Genomic DNA, 22,477 nt, shown 5'->3' on the forward strand with positions numbered 1-22,477 from the left:
GGGGTACTCTGCTGAAAAAATCTTATCCCCTATCTAAAGAATTCACTGCAGCACCCCTGTCATTCGGTGAACAGAGCGAACTCTGCTCCGTGCCTGATGACTGGCGATTCCAGCCTCCACACCCACTCCATTCACGTCTACTAGCCGTCACAAATGCGAGAGCTGCAAGCTTCCGTGTTATGGACGCCGCCGCTGCCAGCCCGGAGATCGCAGGGTTTCCCAAGGGCGGGAGTACCCTGATCTAACATCTTATCCCCTATCCTACAGGCAGTGGTATCACAGGTAGGGGCTGCTCACATTAGGTTCTGGCTGTACACTGCAGGTTACTTATAGATATCATCAGGCATTATATGTGCAAACAGCATAGACATAGGGTTCAATAAACCAATTTGCATGACACCAAAGCATAGTAGACAACACTTTTGTGTCCCACAAATAAAATGCATTTGTAAAACAGGCCAAAAGTAGCCACAAAGGGGTAAATTTTTATTTTATTTTATTTAAATCATCTGGTGCGAAGTTAAACAGATCTGTAAATCTGATAAGTATTGGAAGGATTACAATTTTTAAATAGAAGTAATTTACTGTTTAACTTTCTGCACCAGATGATCAAAAAAAAAAAAGAAGTTTTCTATCGGAGTACCCCTATAAATTGACTAGGTTTGGTCTATTGAACCCAGTGACTATGAGTACACTACTGTATATGTTGCAATACTTTTGTACAGTATCCTTAAAAAGTACCTGTCATATCCTACAAAAAATGTTGTATGTTACTTAGTTCCTAATCCTGATCATGCACATATAGAGGGAGATTCATCAAAACCTGTGTAAAGGAAAAGTTGACCAGTTGCCCATAGCAACCAATCAGCTCGCCTCTTTCATTTTGAAAAGGGCCTGTGAGAAATGAAAGAAGCGACATGATTGGTTGCTATGGACAACCGGTTAACTTTTCCTCTACACTGGTTTTAATGAATGTTTATTTAATAATGTTTATTTGTCTAGCACCCATATTTCTCTTACCAATACCTTCTTTTTTGTGCTCAAATCAATTTTCATCCTGTGCTCTTGAAGGGGTATGTCTGTCTCTTTCCTTCACTCTGCATGACCCATTTTTCTCCCTGAGTCTGCTGGGCAGTGCTGGGTCTCTTCATCCAATCACTGCAGCCTGTTCTGTAACCCCCTCCTCTGAAAGGACAGGAGTGAGCACAAAAAAAGGAAAAAGGCTGTCTCTTTCCTTCACTCTGCATGACCCATCTTCCTCCCTGAGCCTGCTATACATTGCTGGATCTCTTCATTCCATCACTGCAGGCTGCTCTGTACGCTCCTCTGATAGTGAGCACAAAAAAAACAAACAAATGGTGAAGTTATTCTGTTTTCTACAACCTGAATATAAAACTGGCTAAAGTCAGTTGTACCACAGTCTGTGTGTGCCTGCTGAAGAGTGCCTGCCTACCCCAGGAGAAGACTGACCTACCTAATATCTTACAATATACACTGCTCAAAAAAAAAAAGGGAACGCTAAGATAACACATCCTAGATCTGAATGAATGAACTAATCGTATGAAATACTTTCATCTTTACATAGTTGAATGTGCTGACAACAAAATCACACAAAAATGATCAATGGAAATCAAATGTATCAACCCATGGAGGTCTGGATATGGAGTCACACTCAAAATCAAAGTGGAAAACCACACTACAGGCTGATCCAACTTTATGTAATGTCCTTAAAATAAGTCAAAATGAGGCTCAGTAGTGTGTGGCCTCCGCGTGCCCGTAAGACCTCCCTCCCTGGGCATGCTCCTGATGAGGTGGCCAATGGTCTCCTGAGGGATGTCCTCCCAGAACTGGACTAAAGCATCCGCCAACTCCTGGTCTGTCTGTGGTGTAACTGTGCTGTCCCAGTACGGCATATGTTCCTACAGTCCTGTCAGGTTGAGTCCCTGTACGTCCTCAGGGCTTTCCTGCAGTATTCCCCCATAATGTTAATATGTTAAATATTAATTGCAAAGGACCTTTGAAGTGGTTCACATGATTGTTAGTCACATGATAATATTTGTTGTCACATGTTTAAGTCATATTTTTGTTACCCAGAGAGCACCAGGTGACCTGCAGCTAGCCTATGGGCTCCTTGCTCAGCCCCCCTTTATAAGAGGGGGAGGTACTACAATCTCTATCTTGTTTTTCACTCTCGGCTGAGGTCAAGACCAGTCCAGACATCTCAGGGTCAGTGTCCAGCACATCTGGAAGCCTCAACCTAAATAGCAGCCACAAGTCAGTAAGTCAAGTCATCTTTATTTGCTGTCATCATCTTCAGTCAAGTCAATTGTAGTCAGCGTGGCCTGCACCTATAGTCTCTCAAGTCCCTGCAAGTCCCAGCAAGCTGTGAGGTCCCCTGTGTTACTGGTCACCTCTCTGGGATCCTGGTCGAACTGTATAGACTGTACCATCTGTCTACCTCAGTAAAAGCTACTGTTAACCTTAACCTGGCCTTGGACTATTATTTGCCCTGCCTAATCTACGACTAGCGGTATTACCTCCGGGTGGTTACATAGGCAAACAACGCCCGGGCATCACGAACATGAAGGGGTTAACACCATCTACCCCTGGGCAACACCATCTGCCCATTATACCTCACATCACACCCCAAGGACACTACACAACGTGGCGTTGGTGGATGGAACAAGACATGATGTCCCAGATGTGCTCAATCGGATTCAGGTCTGGGGAACGGGAGGGCCAGTCCATAGCATCAATGCCTTCCTCTTGCAGGAACTGCTGACACTCCAGCCACATGAGGTCTAGCATTGTCTTGCATTAGGAGGAACCCAGGGCCAACTGCACCAGCATATAGTCCCACAAGGGGTCTGAGGATCTCATCTCGGTACCTTATGGCAGTCAGGCAACCTCTGGCAAGCACATGGAGGGCTGTGCAGCCCCCCAAAGAAATGCCACCCCACACCATTACTGACCCTGGTAGCGCCTCCATGCTCTGGACACTACGCTGACAGACACAGCAAACCTTCTTGCCACAGCTCGCATTGATGTGCCATCCTGGATGAGCTGCACTACCTGAGCCACTTGTGTGGGTTGTAGATTCTGTCTCATGCTACCACTAGAGTGAAAGCACCGCCAGCATTCAAAAGTGACCAAAACATTAGCCAGGAAGCATAGGAAGTGATAAGTGGTCTGTGGTCACCACCTGCAGAACCACTCCTTTACTGGGAGTGTTTTGCTAATTGCCTATAATTTCCACCTGTTGTCTGTTCCATTTGCACAGCAGCATGTGAAATTGATTGTCAATCAGTGTTGCTTCCTGAGTGGACAGTGGGATTTCACAGAAGTGTGATTGACTTGGAGTTACATTGTGTTACATAGTTACATAGTTACATAGTTAGTATGGTCGAAAAAAGACATATGTCCATCAAGTTCAACCAGGGAATTAAGGGGTAGGGGTGTGGCGCGATATTGGGGAAGGGATGGGTGTTGTTTAAGTGTTCCCTTTATTTTTTTGAGCAGTGTTGAAAAGAGAAGTGGACAGTCTATAGAGCCCAAGTTTAGGTCTTCCTACTGATTTCCCATGAAGAAATGCAGTGGGATTAGTTCCAACTTGGCACTAAAAACAAAGTCATAGTAGGTTTGTTTACATGCCGACAAGTCGTCGTGCCCACAGGTCTCTCCACTGCCGTCACCTGCTTCTCATGCACCTGCTCACAGTCCTGGCTCTTTGCATCCTGCCATCCTCCCCGGGCTGTCATTTACGTGCTGAGTTGGCATGTCTACTTGTCTCCTGTTAAACACGCCAGCTCCTCCATACTGCTCCAGGTCTTTATCCTCCCAGTAAAGGAGGCAGGGAGCCATGAAAAAGAATTCATGATGCACTGAAAATTCTGTGGGAGAGCTCTCGTGCTACTATGCTGTATATTATTAATAGCACAACAATAAGGGTTATGTTGATGTACATTTAAACTTTACATTTACTTAGAGCAGTGTTTCCCAACCAGACGGCCTCCAGCTGTTGCAAAACTACAACTCCCAGCACGCCCGGACAGCCGAAGTTGTGAGTTGTAGTTGTCGGCGTGCTGGAAGGTTGTAGTTTTGCAACAGCTGGAGGCTGTCTCGTTGGGAAACACTAAATTAATGGGATCTAAAACACAATCTATAGAGTCTGAGTGGAGTTTATACTGAGAGATGTAGAACAAACGAATCCAATATGGATCTTGTTTTTTTTTTGTTTTTTTTTTAGACAAGGTCACCAGACAATGGTCTAAACGCAGTCGTGTGATTTATTTTACTTTCCATTATCATTGGGAAAAAAACATATTTACCTGCATCAGTCGGGTAAATCGAGTCTCAGGTTCACACAAGGTCGTAGGCTCCTAAACTTCTATTTGCATCCTTTATTTGTTCTTATACTTATTCACTTATACTTATTTGCAGAGCTGTGAGTTGAACCTTTAGCAGTGACAGCAATTGAAAACCTGGCAAATAGTTTTTAAAATTAAATAATGCTACTTACTGAGCTGTCATCGACATATACCCAAGTATCTCAGTAAAACCAGATCCAACAGTACAGTCTAAGGGCTGTATTACAACTAACAGCCTGTTTGGCCACCAATCGCTTCATATAATAGGGCCCTATAGCCATGTTCACACAACGCAATTTCCATGCATAATTCCACAGAAGAAATTTCTTTGTGTGAACATGTCCTTAGGGCGACTCCGGGGTCCGCAGAAAGAATAGGAATGTCTGTTATTTCTGTAGAGTCCACATGGGAATGCATTTTCTTCTATGAGATGACACATTTCCAAGCGGTCCTAGTGCCGGCATGTACTGCTGGCTGTCCGCTGTTAGTGGAATGTTGTTGTCGAGTAAAATTTAGTATTTTCTATTGTCACCAGGCTGTCTCATAAAATAAACACTTTAACTCACCTTCCTCTGCTCCCTCGTAGCTCCGGTATCGGGGCGCTTTGTCTGTGGTCGGTGACTCTGGCGGGACACCACTGTCAGGGTCGGTTCTGCCTATAGACAATATAGGCAGCCACCTAGAGTGCCCTCTTGATATGGGCACCACTCTGCCTGCTGCAAGAAAGTTAGTAGCCAGCCAGCATCAGAAGCACCCGCTCATCCGAAGCACCCGCCCAGCCAGCACCACTGTCGATGCACGTCCCCCCCCCCCCCTCCCGTTACCATAATAATCAGCTTTCTTCAGCCTGCTGGAGGAGTGCAGTGCCACCTCCGAGGCAGACAGGCAGGTCAGGTCCATCCAGCATCCTGACAACTCCATACATCTGTCCCAACCCCCCTCCACTCCTGTGTGATCACGTCTGTCTGCCTTGGAGTACTGCTTTCAGCAGCGAAGTGCTCCTCAGAGGTAGACATGCTCCCCTCCGCTGCTCCTCGGGCTATAGTGGAGGATCGATGAATCGCTAGTCTGCGCGAAATCCACCTGTTGTTTGCCTCTGAGCGCACACCTTCTGCAGTCCAGCATCCCCAGTTTATCCCGTAAGAGGAACATTGAGTCAATAGCTGGACAGTGAGTGCAAGATTTTCTATGTGTTTTCCTACTCGAATTCTTGCTATAGTGAACAATGATGACAGTACTAACAGCTAAGGGGGCCTTGTGTGCGGATTCTTACAGCATGTGTAAGTGCACAATTATGTATGTTACAGCGTGTCACCCCAGTAGTATGGTAATTACATGAGAAGGAGGTTTGTTACAGTGTGTCACCCCAGTAGTAATGTAATTACATGACCCCAATAGTAAGGTGGGGTGTTTGAAAGGCTGGCAAAAATCCTTGCACCAGTGGCCAGTGATTGGTTAAAGGGGTATTCCAGGAAAAAACTTTTTTTTATATATCAACTGGCTCCGGAAAGTTAAACAGATTTGTAAATTACGTGAAGGGTTTGCAAGAACAGGTATAACACCCGGCACTGCTGTATCCAGTCAGCCAACTAAGATATGCGGGATAGGCTATGCTGCTGTGACCTCGGAGTGGACCCTACCTGCTGCATGGAGGTGCAGACCAATAGGTAAAGTAACTTGTATCAGCTAGTTGAACGAAGTTGAAAGAAGTCGCACTCACCATCCAGGAGCAGTATTCAAAGTCTTGTCCTTTATTCACACCGGCAGAGTGGAACAATAAAACACGGTCACGCACGAGGGGAGCGAGAGCAGCCGCTCTCAGGATGCGGGGGCACACCACCAGAGGCAACTTGTCTTGTATACTTGTCTTTGTAGCCCAATTTCTCTCGAGTAAGGACATACCTCATAAGTCTATGTAAATTCTTCGGCGGGCGCAGTAGAGGGCTCAGAAGAGCAGGAGCGACAAGGGGATTTTGCAGAGTACGTTTTTCTGAAATGGTTTTTGGGGGGCATGTTGCATTTAGGAAGCCCCTATGGTGCCAGAAAAGCAAAAAAAAAAAAACACATGGCATACCATTTTGGAAATGTGTGTTTCCCCCCAAATTTCACATTTTTGCAAGGGTTAATAGCAGAAAATACCCCCGAAATTTGTAACCCCATCTCTTCTGAGTATGGAGGTACCCCATAAGTTGACCTGAAGTGCACTACGGGCGAACTACAATGGACAAAGGCAAATCTAGATCTCTGGAGATGGACTTGTAACCTTGAGATTGTTGATATTTTTCCACAATTTTGGTTCTCAAGTCCTTAGACAGTTCTCATCTCCTCTTTCTGTTGCCCATGCTTAGTGTGGCACACACAATGCAAAGACTAAGTGAACTTCTCTCCTTTTTATCTGCTTTCAGGTGTGATTTTTATATTGCCCACACCTGTTACTTGCCCCAGGTGAGTTTAAAGGAGCATCACATGCTTGAAACAATCTTATTTTTCCACAATTTTGAAAGGGTGCCAATAATTTTGTCCTTCCCATTTTTGGAGTTTGGTGTGACATTATGTCCAATTTGCTTTTTTCTCCTCCCTTTTTTGGTTTAGTTCCAATACACACAAAGGGAATAAACATGTGTATAGCAAAACATGTGTTACTGAAATCCTTTTCTGTAAAAAATAATTAATTTTATAGAAAAATTTCAGGGGTGCCAACATTTACGGCCATGACTGCATACATAGTCACGTAAAGTGATACACCTGCACTTGCGCGGCCATTGGCTGGCACAATGACACAATGCTAAGGGGCTGGTATGCAATAATTTCCAGGGCTTGTTTTTATCCCCAGTCCGGCCCTGCCCCCTGCAGGTAGAGAAAAGCACAGTATAAGGCAGCAGAAGCCTGCACTGCTGTCACTGTGGTACATTACACTGTTTATCGTCGGACTAGCTGCTTCTGTACAATAATAAGTGGTGATGCGTATTGCCACTCACTTTAGATTTTTAGGTGGGGTGGTGGGGATTAGGTGAGCGCGAGGCCCCTGCAAGCACGAGGCCTTAGACGGCCGCCTAACTTGCGTAATGGAAGAGCTGTCTCTGAATATTACGAATCATACTGTTACTGACCAAATCCTGTATACTGAGACCAATATTACTAATAATACCAGTATACAAGGAGGAATATTATCACTATACATGTTACCATCATATTGTTACCGACCAAATTCTCTATACTGAAACCAATATTACTAATACCAGTACACAAAGTAGAATAATTCCACCACACCATGACTATCATTAAAACCTCATAGTATATAGTAGTGACTCCAGCTCTATACAGGTGCTGCATTTTAAGTAATTACAGTGCAGTTACATCTACTGACTCACAGGAGGCATTATCTTTTACTTTTCTTCTCTGTCTTGCTTAGACCACCATGAAGTCCTCTTCCAACCATGACTTGTCTTCACACATTCTGCCCGACAACAAACATATTGGGGGAGATTTATCAAAACCTGTCCAGAGGAAATGTTGCCCAGTTGCCCATAGCAACGAATCAGATCGCTTCTTTCATTTTTAACAGGGCCTCTGCAAAGTGAAAGAAGTGATCTGATTGGTTGCTATGGGCAACTGGGCAACTTTTCCTCTGGACAGGTTTTAATAAATCTCCCCCATTATTCTCCACACATTCCCCACCTGTCTCATACCTTCAGTGCCAGGGGTGTACCTAGAGCATTTGGCACCCAGGGTGGACCCTTTGTTTGGCATACCCCCACCCGGGGCAGACCCTGTATTTGCAGCCATCCCCCCCCAACCCAAGAAACACGCACAAACTTTTTTCAATGTTTTCAATAATATTTATTGCCCAAATGCAGGAGTTTTGCAGAAGGGGGTCAGGATAGGGGTTTTGTAGAAAGGGGCTGGTGAAAAATGTCTAGAAAACTCCTGCCCTGCCCCTGTCTAGAAATAACTGGTCTTCCTCCTTCTAGAAAACCCATGCCCTTTCGTTCCCCTTATACAAATACCCTGCACACCCCTTAACCCCTTAAGGACGCAGGGTTTTTCAGTTTTTGCACTTTTGTTTTTTCCTCCCTATCTTTTAAAAATCATAACCCTTTCAATTTTCCACCTAAAAATCCATATTATGGCTTATTTTTTGCGTCACCAATTCTAATTTGCAGTGACATTAGTCATTTTACCCAAAAATTCATGGCGAAACGGTAAAAAAAAATCATTGTGCGACAAAATCGAAGAAAAAACGCCATTTTGTAACTTTTGGGGGCTTCCGTTTCTACGTAGTGCATATTTCGTTAAAAATGACACCTTATCATTATTCTGTAGGTCCATACGGTTAAAAGGATACCCTACTTATATAGGTTTCATTTTGTCGTACTTCTGGAAAAAATCATAACTACATGCAGGAAAATTTATACATTTAAAAATGTCCTTTTCTGACCCCTATAACTTTTTTACTTTTCCATGTACAGGGTGGTATGAGGACTCATTTTTGGCACCGTGATCTGAAGTTTTTATCGGTACCATTTTTGATTGGACTTTTTGATCACTTTTTATTCATTTTTTAATGGTATAAAAAGTGACCAAAAATACGCTTTTTTGGACTTTGGAATTTTTTTACGTGTACGCCATTGACCGTGCGGTTTAATTAATTATATATTTTTATAGTTCGGGCATACCACATATGTTTATTTTAATTTTTATTTACACAGTTTTATTTTTTTATGGGAAAAGGGGGGTGATTCAAACTTTTATTAGGGAAGGTGTTAAATGACCTTTATTAACACTTTTTTTAAACTTTTTTTTTGCAGTGTTATAGCTCCCATAGGGACCTATAACACTGCACACACTGATCTCTCGTGCTGATCACTGGCGTGTATTAACACGCCTGTGATCAGTGTTATCGGCGCTCGACTGCTCCTGCCTGGATCTCAGGCACGGAGCAGTCATTCGTCGATCGGACACCGAGGAGGCAGGTAAGGGCCCTCCCGGTGTCCTGTAAGCTGTTCGGGATGCCGCGATTTCACCGCGGCGCTCCCGAACAGCCCGACTGAGCAGCCGGGTTACTTTCACTTTCACTTCAGACAGGGCGGTCAGCTTTGATCGCCGCGTCTGAAGGGTTAATACAGGGCATCACCGCGATCGGTGATGTCCTGTATTAGCCGGGGGTCCCGGCTGTTGATAGCTGCCGGGACCGACCCGATATGACGCGGGGACACCGCGTGACCCCGCGACATATTGCGGGAGCTGGCGGAGGATGTAAATATACATCCTTCGTCATTAAGGGGTTAATAAAATAAAAACCATTAACCCCCCCCTTAATAAAATAAAACTCAGCACACTCTCTAATAAAACCCATTAACCCCCCTTAATAATCCCTTAACCCCCTTAATAAAATAAAACCCTGCACACCCTTAATAAAATAAAACCCTGCACCCTCTTAATAAAACAAAAACCCTGCACACCCCCTTAATAAAATAAAACCCATACACACCCCCTTAATAAAACCCATTAACCCCCTTTAATAAAACACCTTAACCCCCTTAATAAAACCCCTTAACCCCCCCCTTAATAAAACCACTTAACCCCCCTTAATAAAACACCTTAATAAAAGAAAACCCTGCACCCCCTTAAAAAAATCCAACTGCACCAAATAGAAACAAATCCAAATACCCCTCAATTAAATGAATAAATCCTGCACCCCCCTTAATTACACCCCCCCCCTTAATTACATCCCCTGAGGAGAGGCTCTCAAGTGTAATGGACTGTGCTTTTATACACTGCTAAGTGTTGACACAAGAAGCACTCCTCTGTGCTCTGTCCTGATAGCACTCCTCTGTGCTCTCTCCTGTTTGATAGTACTCCTCTGTGCTCTCTCCTGTCTGATAAGACTCCTCTGTGCTTTCTTGTCTGATAGCACTCTTCTGTGCTCTGTCCTTATAGCACTCCTCTGTGCTCTCTCCTACTCCTCTGTGCTCTCTCTCCTGTCTGATAGCACTCCTCTGTGCGCTCTCCTGTCTGATAGCACTCCTCTGTGTTCTCTCCTGTCTGATAGCACTCCTCTGTGCTCTCTCCTGTCTGATAGCACTCCTTTGTGCTCTCTCCCGTCGGATAGCACTCCTCTGTGCTCTCTCCTGTCTGATAGGACTCCTCTGTGCTCTGTCCTGATAGCACTCCTCTGTGTTCTCTCCTGTCTGATAGCACTCCTCTGTGTGCTCTCCTGTCTGATAGCACTCCTCTGTGCTCTCTCCTGTCTGATAGCACTTCTCTGTGCTCTTGTCAAGGATGGCTCGAGGAGAGGCTCTCAAGTGTAATTGACTGTGCTTTTATACTGTAACGCCGAGCGCTCCGGGTCCCGCTCCTCCCCCGGAGCGCTTGCGGTGTCCTGTTCATCCTTGCAGCGCCCGGTCAGAGCGCTGCTCTGTGTTCCCCCGGCGGGGACGTGTCTGCCCGCGGGTCGCATCCCGATCTTCTCACCTGCCCCGTCTTCATGCTCAGTCCCGGCGCGCATGGCCCCGCTCTCTAGGGCGCATGCGCCGGGTGTCTCAGATTTAAAGGGCCAGTGCACCATTAATTGGTGCCTGGCCCAATCAGTTTCAAATCACTCCCTACACATAAAAACCCCCTTCCCCTTCCTGTCCTTGACGGATCTTGTTGCCCTAGTGCCAGTGAAAGCGTTCCCGTGTGCCTATTGCCTGTGTATCCAGACCCTTTGCCGTTGCCCCTGACTACGAACCATTGCCGCCTGCCCAGACCTTCTGCTACGTCCGACCTCGCCTTTGCCTAGTCCTTGTGTACCGCGCCTGTCTCAGCAGTCAGTGAGGTTGAGTCGCTATCGGGTGGAACGACCTGGGGGTTACCTGCCGCAGCAAGTCCATCCCGCTTTGCGCTACCAACCCGGATCCTGACATATACACTGCTAAGTGTCGACACAAGAAGCACTCCTCTGTGCTCTGTCCTGATAGCACTCCTCTGTGCTCTCTCCTGTCTGATAGTACTCCTCTGTGCTCTCTCCTGTCTGATAGAACTGCTCTGTGCTCTGTCCTTATAGCACTCCTCTGTGCTCTCTCCTACTCCTCTGTACTCTCTCCTGTCTGATAGCACTCCTCTGTGCACTCTCCTGTCTGATAGCATTCCTCTGTGCTTTCTCCTGTCTGATAGCACTCCTCTGTGTTCTCTCCTGTCTGATAGCACTCCTTTGTGCTCTCTCCTGTCTAATAGGACTCCTCTGTGCTCTCTCCTGTCTGATAAAGCACTTCTCTGTGCTCTCTCCTGTCTGATAGCACTCCTCTGTGCACTCTCCTGTCTGATAGCACTCCTCTGTGCACTCTCCTGTCTGATAGCACTCCTCTGTGCTCTCTCCTGTCTGATAGCACTCCTCTGTGCTCTCTCCTGTCTGATAGAACTCCTCTGTGCTCTGTCCTTATAGCACTCCTCTGTGCTCTCTCCTACTCCTCTGTACTCTCTCCTGTCTGATAGCACTCCTCTGTGCACTCTCCTGTCTGATAGCATTCCTCTGTGCTTTCTCCTGTCTGATAGCACTCCTCTGTGTTCTCTCCTGTCTGATAGCACTCCTTTGTGCTCTCTCCTGTCTGATAGGACTCCTCTGTGCTCTCTTCTGTCTGATAGTACTCCTCTGTGCTCTCTCCTGTCTGATAAGACTCCTCTGTGCTCTCTCCTGTCTGATAGCACTCCTCTGTGCTCTGTCCTTATAGCACTCCTCTGTGCTCTCTCCTGTCTGATAAGACTCCTCTGTGCTCTCTCCTGTCTGATAGCACTCCTGTGTGCTCTCTCCTGTCTGATAGCACTCCTCTGTGCTCTTGTCAAGGATGGCTCAAGGATATGCTCTCAAGTGTAATTGACTGTGCTTTTATATACTGCTAAGTGTCGACACAAGAATTATACACCAAACATGCCTGTTGGTATAAACTCTTTCTCAGCATACTCGCAGCTTTCCCAAAAGGAGTTCTGTTTAATCCAGGAAGTAGATTTAGTTTTTACATTTCACAAAGAAGGAGGTTTAGTTATTTCGTCAAAATAAGCATGTTACATTTTGATTGGTTGTTTGATTATTGCGTCCGTATATATTAGCATATCTAGTGTCCATTAATTTCTTGGCAGAAGTTCCTCTACAGGGAAATTCCAGAGTTATCTGTCCTTAAGATATTTTGTCTTTCACTTCTTATCTCGGCCATGCTGGCTTCATGGCAAGGCCTCCATCGTAGTCACGAGCAGATTGCAAGCTAGTTTATGGGTTAAGGGGTAGGTATCAAATATATTTTTCCATCAGCAATGGCATATTAGTAATACTATATTGATCAGTCATCAGAAACATAAGGGTCATCCCTATCACTCGATCCTGTCTGAAACCACTCCTCTGTGCTCTCTGCTGTCTGATAGCACTCCTCTGTGCTCTCTCCTGTTTGATAGGACTCCTCTGTGCTCTCTCCTGTCTGATAAAGCACTCCTCTGTGCTCTCCTGTCTGATAGGAATCCTCTGTGCTCTCACCTGTCTGAGAGCACTCCTCTGTGCGCTCTCCTGTCTGATAGGACTCCTCTGTGCTCTCTCCTGTCTGATAGGACTCCTCTGTGCTCTCTCCTGTCTGATAGTACTCCTCTGTGCTCTCTCCTGTCTGATAGCACTCCTCTGTGCTCTCTTCTGTCTGATAGCACTCCTCTGTGCTCTCTCCTGTCTGATAGCACTCCTCTGTGCTCTCTCCTTTCTTATAGTACTCCTCTGTGCTCTGTCCTGTCTGATAGCACTCCTCTGTGCTCTCTCCTGTCTGATAGCACTCCTTTGTGCTCTCTCCTGTCTGATAGCACTCCTCTGTGCTCTCTCCTGTCTGATAGGACTCCTCTGTGCTCTCTCCTGTCTGAGAGCACTCCTCTGTGCTCTCTCCTGTCTGAGAGCACTCCTCTGTGCTCTCTCCTGTCTGATAGCACTCCTCTGTGCTCTCTCCAGTCTGATAGGACCCCTCTGTGCTCTCTCCCGTCTGATAGGACTCCTCTGTGCTCTCTCCTGTCTGAGAGCACTCCTCTGTGCTCTCTCCTGTCTGATAGCACTCCTCTGTGCTCTCTACTGTCTGGTAGCACTCCTCTGCACTCTCTCCTGTCTGATAGCACTCCTCTGTGCTCTCTCCTGTCTGATAGCACTCCTCTGTGCTCTCTCCTGTCTGATAGCACTCCTCTGTGCTCTCTCCTGTCTGATAGCACTCCTCTGTGCTCTCTCCTGTCTGATAGCACTCCTCTGTGCTCTCTCCTGTCCGATAGGACTCCTCTGTACTCTCTCCTGTCTGATGGCACTCCTCTGTGCTCTCTCCTGTCTGATAGCACTCCTCTGTGCTCTCTCCTGTCTGATAGCTCTCCTCTGTGCTCTCTCCTGTCTGATAGCACTTCTCTGTGCTCTCTCCTGTCTGATAGCACTCCTCTGTGCTCTCTCCTGTCTGATAGGACTCCTCTCTGCTCTCTCCTGTCTGATAGGACTCCTCTCTGCTCTCTCCTGTCTGAGAGCACTCCTCTGTGCTCTCTCCTGTCTGATAGCACTCCTCTGTGCTCTCTCCTTTCTGATAGCACTCCTCTGCGCTCTCTCCTGTCTGATAGGACTCCTCTGTGCTCTTTCCTGCCTGATAGCACTCCTCTGTGCTCTCTCGTCTGATAGCACTCCTCTGTGCTCTCTCCTGTCTGATAGCATTCCTCTGTGCTCTCTCCTGTCCGATAGGACTCTTCTGTACTCTCTCCTGTCTGATGGCACTCCTCTGTGCTCTCTCCTGTCTCATAGCACTCCTCTGTGCTCTCTCCTGTCTGATAGCACTCCTCTGTGCTCTCTCCCGTCTGATAGCACTCCTCTGTTCTCTCTCCTTTCTTATAGTACTCCTCTGTGCTCTCTCCTGTCTGATAGCCCTCCTCTGTGCTCTCTCCTGTCTGATAGCACTCCTTTGTGCTCTCTCCTGTCTGATAGTACTCCTCTGTGCTCTCTCCTGTCTGATAGCACTCCTCTGTGCTCTCTCTTGTCTGATAGCACTCCTCTATGCTCTCTCCTGTACAACATATAACATATTTATGTATTTGACAGTCCCCATTTAACTGTGTTGAGGGGAAAGGGTAGGGGGATGGGGTGGTGGTAGATAGGTAGGTAGTATGTTATTTCCCCAGTAGGTGGTGCCCCTAGGTAAGTAATTTGCCCAGTAGGTAGTAGGTAATGCCCCCCATTGATAGTGCCCTCAATAGGTAGTGCCCCCAGTAGTTAGTTCCCCGGTAGGTATTGCCTCCAGGTAGGTCATACTCCTATCAGGTAGTGCCCCCAGGTAGGTTGTGCCACCAGTAGATAGTGCCCCCATGTAGGTAGGGCTCCCCTGCAGGTGGCACTCCCACTTTTGGGATGAACTAGAACATAGACTGTGAGCCAGACCCTCTCTTCCAGCATCAGTGTCTGACCTCAAAAATGCTCTGGATGAAGCGACATAAAGAGGGAAATTTATCAGAACCTGTGCATGTTTGTTTTTTTGAAAGGCCTTTTAGAAAAGAGAGAAGCAATCTGATTGGCTACTATGGGTAACTGGTGAGCTTCTCCTCCGCACAGGTTTTGATAAATTTTCCTCAAAGCCCCACATAGTCTTGTAGAAAGTCTTCCCCGATGAGTGGAGGTGGTTACCGGAGGGACCAACTCTATAGTAAAAGATTAGAATAGGACGAGGCGGAAGTCGGTTTCAGTCAGCTTGTGTTACGTGTCTTTCTCACATTACTTTTGTCCATAATACTTTACAGCCACCAGATGTCGCTGTCTCACCCCGCTCTGCAGATGTTTATGCGTTTATCGTGCGCTCTGCTTATCTTTCATTAGAGGGCGCTAAGTATAAGCCCAAACTGTTTCGTAAAGCATTGGTGTACTGCAGCGGCAGAGGGCGCAGTGAGCGCGAGCAGTAGGCGGGATCTGGCTTCCTGCAGCAATAAGAAAAAGGATCGTGGAGAAGGCGCATATCGGGCGCCTGCAGCCGTCTTGTGTTATCCGTCTTACGGGAGAAAGCGCCTCATGACGGGACCTCCATGCTGACTGACCGCAGGACATGGGAGTCCTCGAAATCACTGACCAGGTGAGGAGCGCGGTGCGGGGCTGTGGAGCGCAGGGCAGGCGACCTGAGCTGTGCGGCCTAGCTGCCCTGTAGGCCCTGTGTGAGCGGTGAGGCCTGCGCTGTACGGGAGCCGCGGGCGCAGAGGTAAACAAGGCCCCTCCCGGCCCCCGGATGGCCCCGCATCCACCGCCTGCACAGATGAAGGCCTCAGTACCATCGCCGGTGATAGCAGAGGCCGCTATGGTCACCGCGGCCGGGTAGGGATCGTGTATCTGCCCCGACGAGTAGGGATTATGTGTGTGACTCCGCCGGGTAGGGATCTTGTGTGTGTGTGTGTGTGTGTGTGACTCCGCCGGGTAGGGATCCTGTGTGTGTGACCCCGCCGGGTAGGGATCTTGTGTGTGTGGTAGGGATCCTGTGTGTGTGTGTGACCCCGCCGGGTAGGGATCCTGTGTGTGTGTCCCCGCCGGGTAGGGATCCTGTATGTGTGTGTGTGTGTGTCCGCCGGGTAGGGATCCTGTGTGTGTGTGTCCCCGCCGGGTAGGGATCCTGTGTGTGTGTGTCCGCCGGGTAGGGATCCTGTGTGTGTGTGTCCCCGCCGGGTAGGGATCCTGTGTGTGTGTGTCCCCGCCGGGTAGGGATCATCTGTGTGTGTGTGCCCCCCGCCAGGTAGGGATCATCTGTGTGTGTGTGCCCCTCGCCGGGTAGGGATCATCTGTGTGTGTGTGCCCCCCGCCGGGTAGGGATCATCTGTGTGTGTGTGTCCCCGCCGGGTAGGGATCATCTGTGTGTGTGTGCCCCCCGCCGGGTAGGGATCATCTGTGTGTGTGTGCCCCCCGCCGGGTAGGGATCATCTGTGTGTGTGTGTGTGCCCCCCGCCGGGTAGGGATCATCTGTGTGTGTGTGCCCCCCGCCGGGTAGGGATCATCTGTGTGTGTGTGCCCCCCGCCGGGTAGGGATCATCTGTGTGTGTGTGCCCCCCGCCGGGTAGGGATCATCTGTGTGTGTGTGCCCCCCGCCGGGTTGGGATCATCTGTGTGTGCGCCCCCCTGCCGGGTAGGGATCCTGTGTGTGTGACCCCACCGGGTAGGGATCCTGTGTGTGTGTGTGTGATCCCACCGGGTAGGGATCCTGTGTGTGTGTGTGTGGTAGGGATCCTGTGTGTGTGTGTGACCCCGCCGGGTAGGGATCCTGTGTGTGTGTGTCCCCGCCGGGTAGGGATCCTGTGTGTGTGTGTCCCCGCCGGGTAGGGATCATCTGTGTGTGTGTGCCCCCCGCCGGGTAGGGATCATCTGTGTGTGTGTGCCCCCCGCCGGGTAGGGATCATCTGTGTGTGTGTGCCCCCCGCCGGGTAGGGATCATCTGTGTGTGTGTGCCCCCCGCCGGGTAGGGATCATCTGTGTGTGTGTGCCCCCCGCCGGGTAGGGATCATCTGTGTGTGTGTGCCCCCCGCCGGGTAGGGATCATCTGTGTGTGTGTGCCCCCCGCCGGGTAGGGATCATCTGTGTGTGTGTGTCCCCGCCGGGTAGGGATCATCTGTGTGTGTGTGCCCCCCGCCGGGTAGGGATCATCTGTGTGTGTGTGCCCCCCGCCGGGTAGGGATCATCTGTGTGTGTGTGTGCCCCCCGCCGGGTAGGGATCATCTGTGTGTGTGTGTGCCCCCCGCCGGGTAGGGATCATCTGTGTGTGTGTGCCCCCCGCCGGGTAGGGATCATCTGTGTGTGTGTGCCCCCCGCCGGGTAGGGATCATCTGTGTGTGCGCCCCCCTGCCAGGTAGGGATCCTGTGTGTGTGACCCCACCGGGTAGGGATCCTGTGTGTGTGTGTGTGATCCCACCGGGTAGGGATCCTGTGTGTGTGTGGTAGGGATCCTGTGTGTGTGTGTGTGACCCCGCCGGGTAGGGATCCTGTGTGTGTGTGTCCCCGCCGGGTAGGGATCCTGTGTGTGTGTGTCCCCGCCGGGTAGGGATCATCTGTGTGTGTGTGCCCCCCGCCGGGTAGGGATCATCTGTGTGTGTGTGCCCCCCGCCGGGTAGGGATCATCTGTGTGTGTGTGTGCCCCCCGCCGGGTAGGGATCATCTGTGTGTGTGTGCCCCCCGCCGGGTAGGGATCATCTGTGTGTGTGTGCCCCCCGCCGGGTAGGGATCATCTGTGTGTGTGTGCCCCCCGCCGGGTAGGGATCATCTGTGTGTGTGTGCCCCCCGCCGGGTAGGGATCATCTGTGTGTGTGTGCCCCCCGCCGGGTAGGGATCATCTGTGTGTGTGTGCCCCCCGCCGGGTTGGGATCATCTGTGTGTGCGCCCCCCTGCCGGGTAGGGATCATGTGTGTGTGACCCCACCGGGTAGGGATCCTGTGTGTGTGTGTGTGATCCCACCGGGTAGGGATCCTGTGTGTGTGTGTGTGGTAGGGATCCTGTGTGTGTGTGTGACCCCGCCGGGTAGGGATCCTGTGTGTGTGTCCCCGCCGGGTAGGGATCCTGTATGTGTGTGTGTGTGTCCCCGCCGGGTAGGGATCCTGTATGTGTGTGTGTGTGTCCGCCGGGTAGGGATCCTGTGTGTGTGTGTGGCCTCGCCGGGTAGGGATCCTGTGTGTGTGTGTGTGTGTGTGTGTGTGTGGCCTCGCCGGGTAGGGATCCTGTGTGTGTGTGTCCCCGCCGGGTAGGGATCCTGTGTGTGTGTGTCCCCGCCGGGTAGGGATCCTGTGTGTGTGTGTCCCCGCCGGGTAGGGATCCTGTGTGTGTGTGTCCCCGCCGGGTAGGGATCATCTGTGTGTGTGTGCCCCCCGCCGGGTAGGGATCATCTGTGTGTGTGTGCCCCCCGCCGGGTAGGGATCATCTGTGTGTGTGTCCCCGCCGGGTAGGGATCATCTGTGTGTGTGTCCCCGCCGGGTAGGGATCATCTGTGTGTGTGTGCCCCCCGCCGGATAGGGATCATCTGTGTGTGTGTGCCCCCCGCCGGGTAGGGATCATCTGTGTGTGTGTGCCCCCCGCCGGGTAGGGATCATCTGTGTGTGTGTGCCCCCCGCCGGGTAGGGATCATCTGTGTGTGTGTGTGCCCCCCGCCGGGTAGGGATCATCTGTGTGTGTGTGCCCCCCGCCGGGTTGGGATTATCTGTGTGTGTGTGCCCCCCGCCGGGTTGGGATCATCTGTGTGTGTGTCTGCCCCTGCTGGGTAGGGATCCTGTGTGTGCCCGCCCCTGCCGGGTAGGGATCCTGTGTGTGCGCCCCCGCCGGGGAGGGATCATCTGTGTGTGTGTGCCCCCGCCGGGGAGGGATCATCTGTGTGTGTGTGTGTGTGCCCCCTGCCGGGTAGGGATCATCTGTGTGTGTGTGTCCCCGCCGGGTATGGGATCCTGTGTGTGTGCGCCCCCGCCGGGTAGGGATCATCTGTGTGTGTGCGCCCCCGCCGGGTAGGGATCATCTGTGTGTGCGCCCCCGCCGGGTAGGGATCATCTGTGTGTGCGCCCCCGCCGGGTAGGGATCATCTGTGTGTGTGCGCCCCCGCCGGGTAGGGATCATCTGTGTGTGTGCGCCCCCGCTGGGTAGGGATCATCTGTGTGTGTGCGCCCCCGCCGGGTAGGGATCATCTGTGTGTGTGCGCCCCCGCCGGGTAGGGATCATCTGTGTGTGTGCGCCCCCGCCGGGTAGGGATCATCTGTGTGTGTGCGCGCCCCCGCCGGGTAGGGATCATCTGTGTGTGTGCGCGCCCCCGCCGGGTAGGGATCATCTGTGTGTGTGCGCGCCCCCGCCGGGTAGGGATCATCTGTGTGTGTGCGCCCCCGCCGGGTAGGGATCCTGTGTGTGTGTGTCCCCGCCGGGTAGGGATCCTGTGTGTGTGTGTCCCCGCCGGGTAGGGATCATCTGTGTGTGTGTGCCCCCCGCCGGGTAGGGATCATCTGTGTGTGTGTGCCCCCCGCCGGGTAGGGATCATCTGTGTGTGTGTGCCCCCCGCCGGGTAGGGATCATCTGTGTGTGTGTGCCCCCCGCCGGGTAGGGATCATCTGTGTGTGTGTGCCCCCCGCCGGGTAGGGATCATCTGTGTGTGTGTGCCCCCCGCCGGGTAGGGATCATCTGTGTGTGTGTGCCCCCCGCCGGGTTGGGATCATCTGTGTGTGCGCCCCCCTGCCGGGTAGGGATCCTGTGTGTGTGACCCCACCGGGTAGGGATCCTGTGTGTGTGATCCCACCGGGTAGGGATCCTGTGTGTGTGTGTGTGGTAGGGATCCTGTGTGTGTGTGTGACCCCGCCGGGTAGGGATCCTGTGTGTGTGTGTCCCCGCCGGGTAGGGATCCTGTGTGTGTGTGTCCCCGCCGGGTAGGGATCATCTGTGTGTGTGTGCCCCCCGCCGGGTAGGGATCATCTGTGTGTGTGTGCCCCCCGCCGGGTAGGGATCATCTGTGTGTGTGTGCCCCCCGCCGGGTAGGGATCATCTGTGTGTGTGTGCCCCCCGCCGGGTAGGGATCATCTGTGTGTGTGTGCCCCCCGCCGGGTAGGGATCATCTGTGTGTGTGTGCCCCCCGCCGGGTTGGGATCATCTGTGTGTGCGCCCCCCTGCCGGGTAGGGATCCTGTGTGTGTGACCCCACCGGGTAGGGATCCTGTGTGTGTGTGTGTGATCCCACCGGGTAGGGATCCTGTGTGTGTGTGTGTGGTAGGGATCCTGTGTGTGTGTGTGACCCCGCCGGGTAGGGATCCTGTGTGTGTGTCCCCGCCGGGTAGGGATCCTGTATGTGTGTGTGTGTGTCCGCCGGGTAGGGATCCTGTGTGTGTGTGTGGCCTCGCCGGGTAGGGATCCTGTGTGTGTGTGTGTGTGTGTGTGTGTGGCCTCGCCGGGTAGGGATCCTGTGTGTGTGTGTCCCCGCCGGGTAGGGATCCTGTGTGTGTGTGTCCCCGCCGGGTAGGGATCCTGTGTGTGTGTGTCCCCGCCGGGTAGGGATCATCTGTGTGTGTGTGCCCCCCGCCGGGTAGGGATCATCTGTGTGTGTGTGCCCCCCGCCGGGTAGGGATCATCTGTGTGTGTGTCCCCGCCGGGTAGGGATCATCTGTGTGTGTGTCCCCGCCGGATAGGGATCATCTGTGTGTGTGTGCCCCCCGCCGGATAGGGATCATCTGTGTGTGTGTGCCCCCCGCCGGGTAGGGATCATCTGTGTGTGTGTGCCCCCCGCCGGGTAGGGATCATCTGTGTGTGTGTGCCCCCGCCGGGTAGGGATCATCTGTGTGTGTGTGCCCCCCGCCGGGTTGGGATCATCTGTGTGTGTGTGACCCCGCCGGGTAGGGATCCTGTGTGTGTGTGTGACCCCGCCGGGTAGGGATCCTGTGTGTGTGTGTGACCCCGCCGGGTAGGGATCCTGTGTGTGTGTGTGTGTGACTCCGCCGGGTAGGGATCCTGTGTGTGTGACCCCACCTGGTAGGGATCCTGTGTGTGTGTGACCCCACCGGGTAGGGATCCTGTGTGTGTGACTCCGCCGGGTAGGGATCCTGTGTGTGTGCCCCTGCCGGGTAGGGATCCTGTGTGTGTGTGTGTGTGTGTGTGACCCCACCGGGTAGGGATCCTGTGTGTGTGTGACTCCGCCGGGTAGGGATCCTGTGTGTGTGTGTGACCCCGCCGGGTAGGGATCCTGTGTGTGTGTGTGTAACTCCGCCGGGTAGGGATCCTGTGTGTGTGTGTGACCCCGCCGGGTAGGGATCCTGTGTGTGTGTGACCCCGCCGGGTAGGGATCCTGTGTGTGTGTGTGCCCCCGCCGGGTAGGGATCCTGTGTGTGTGTGCGCGCCCACCAGGTAGGGATCATCTCTGTGTGTGTGTGTGTGTGTGTGACCCCACCGGGTAGGGATCCTGTGTGTGTGACCCCACCGGGTAGGGATCCTGTGTGTGTGTGTGACCCCACCGGGTAGGGATCCTGTGTGTGTGTGTGTGACCCCACCGGGTAGGGATCCTGTGTGTGACCCCACCGGGTAGGGATCCTGTGTGTGTGTGTGTGTGTGTGTGTGACCCCACCGGGTAGGGATCCTGTGTGTGTGTGTGTGTGTGTGTGTGACCCCGCCGTGTAGGGATCCTGTGTGTGTGACTTCGCCGGGTAGGGATCCTGTGTGTGTGCCCCCGCCGGGTAGGGATCCTGTGTGTGTGCCCCCGCCGGGTAGGGATCCTGTGTGTGTGCCCCCGCCGGGTAGGGATCCTGTGTGTGTGCCCCCGCCGGGTAGGGATCCTGTGTGTGTGCCCCCGCCGGGTAGGGATCCTGTGTGTGTGCCCCCGCCGGGTAGGGATCCTGTGTGTGTGCCCCCGCCGGGTAGGGATCCTGTGTGTGTGCCCCCGCCGGGTAGGGATCCTGTGTGTGTGCCCCCGCCGGGTAGGGATCCTGTGTGTGTGCCCCCGCCGGGTAGGGATCCTGTGTGTGTGCCCCCGCCGGGTAGGGATCCTGTGTGTGTGCCCCCGCCGGGTAGGGATCCTGTGTGTGTGCCCCCGCCGGGTAGGGATCCTGTGTGTGTGCCCCCGCCGGGTAGGGATCCTGTGTGTGTGCCCCCGCCGGGTAGGGATCCTGTGTGTGTGCCCCCGCCGGGTAGGGATCCTGTGTGTGTGCCCCCGCCGGGTAGGGATCCTGTGTGTGTGTGTCCCCGCCGGGTAGGGATCCTGTGTGTGTGTGTGTGTGTGTGTGTGTGTGTGTGTGTCCGCCGGGTAGGGATCCTGTGTGTGTGTGTGCGCCCTCGCCGGGTAGGGATCCTGTGTGTGTGTGCCCTCGCCGGGTAGGGATCCTGTGTGTGTGTGTCCGCCGGGTAGGGATCCTGTGTGTGTGTGTGTGTCCGCCGGGTAGGGATCCTGTGTGTGTGTGTGTCCGCCGGGTAGGGATCATCTGTGTGTGTGCGTGTCCGCCGGGTAGGGATCATCTGTGTGTGTGCGCCCCCGCCGGGTAGGGATCATCTGTGTGTGTGCGCCCCCGCCGGGTAGGGATCATCTGTGTGTGTGCGCCCCCGCCGGGTAGGGATCATCTGTGTGTGTGCGCCCCCGCCGGGTAGGGATCATCTGTGTGTGTGCGCCCCCGCCGGGTAGGGAT

The 22,477-nt window shown here is 52.2% G+C and overlaps 1 protein-coding gene across 2 annotated transcripts in view; it reads left to right on the plus strand.

Moving 5' to 3' along the window:
* ANKRD52 (ankyrin repeat domain 52) overlaps positions 1 to 22,477 on the plus strand; it is a 74,603-nt gene that overhangs the window by 10,564 nt on the left and 41,562 nt on the right. The window contains exon 1 of one of the 2 annotated variants that reach the window (XM_056562259.1): positions 15,211 to 15,454. The exons of the other annotated variant lie outside the window; for it this stretch is intronic. Coding sequence (XP_056418234.1) covers positions 15,428 to 15,454 — 27 coding nt within the window. The 5' untranslated portion in view covers positions 15,211 to 15,427. Of the gene's footprint in view, positions 1 to 15,210; positions 15,455 to 22,477 lie in introns of those variants that run through there. 2 annotated transcript variants of the gene reach the window in all.

This window comes from Hyla sarda, chromosome 2 (genome assembly GCF_029499605.1).
Source record: "Hyla sarda isolate aHylSar1 chromosome 2, aHylSar1.hap1, whole genome shotgun sequence".
Lineage (NCBI taxonomy): Eukaryota > Metazoa > Chordata > Amphibia > Anura > Hylidae > Hyla > Hyla sarda.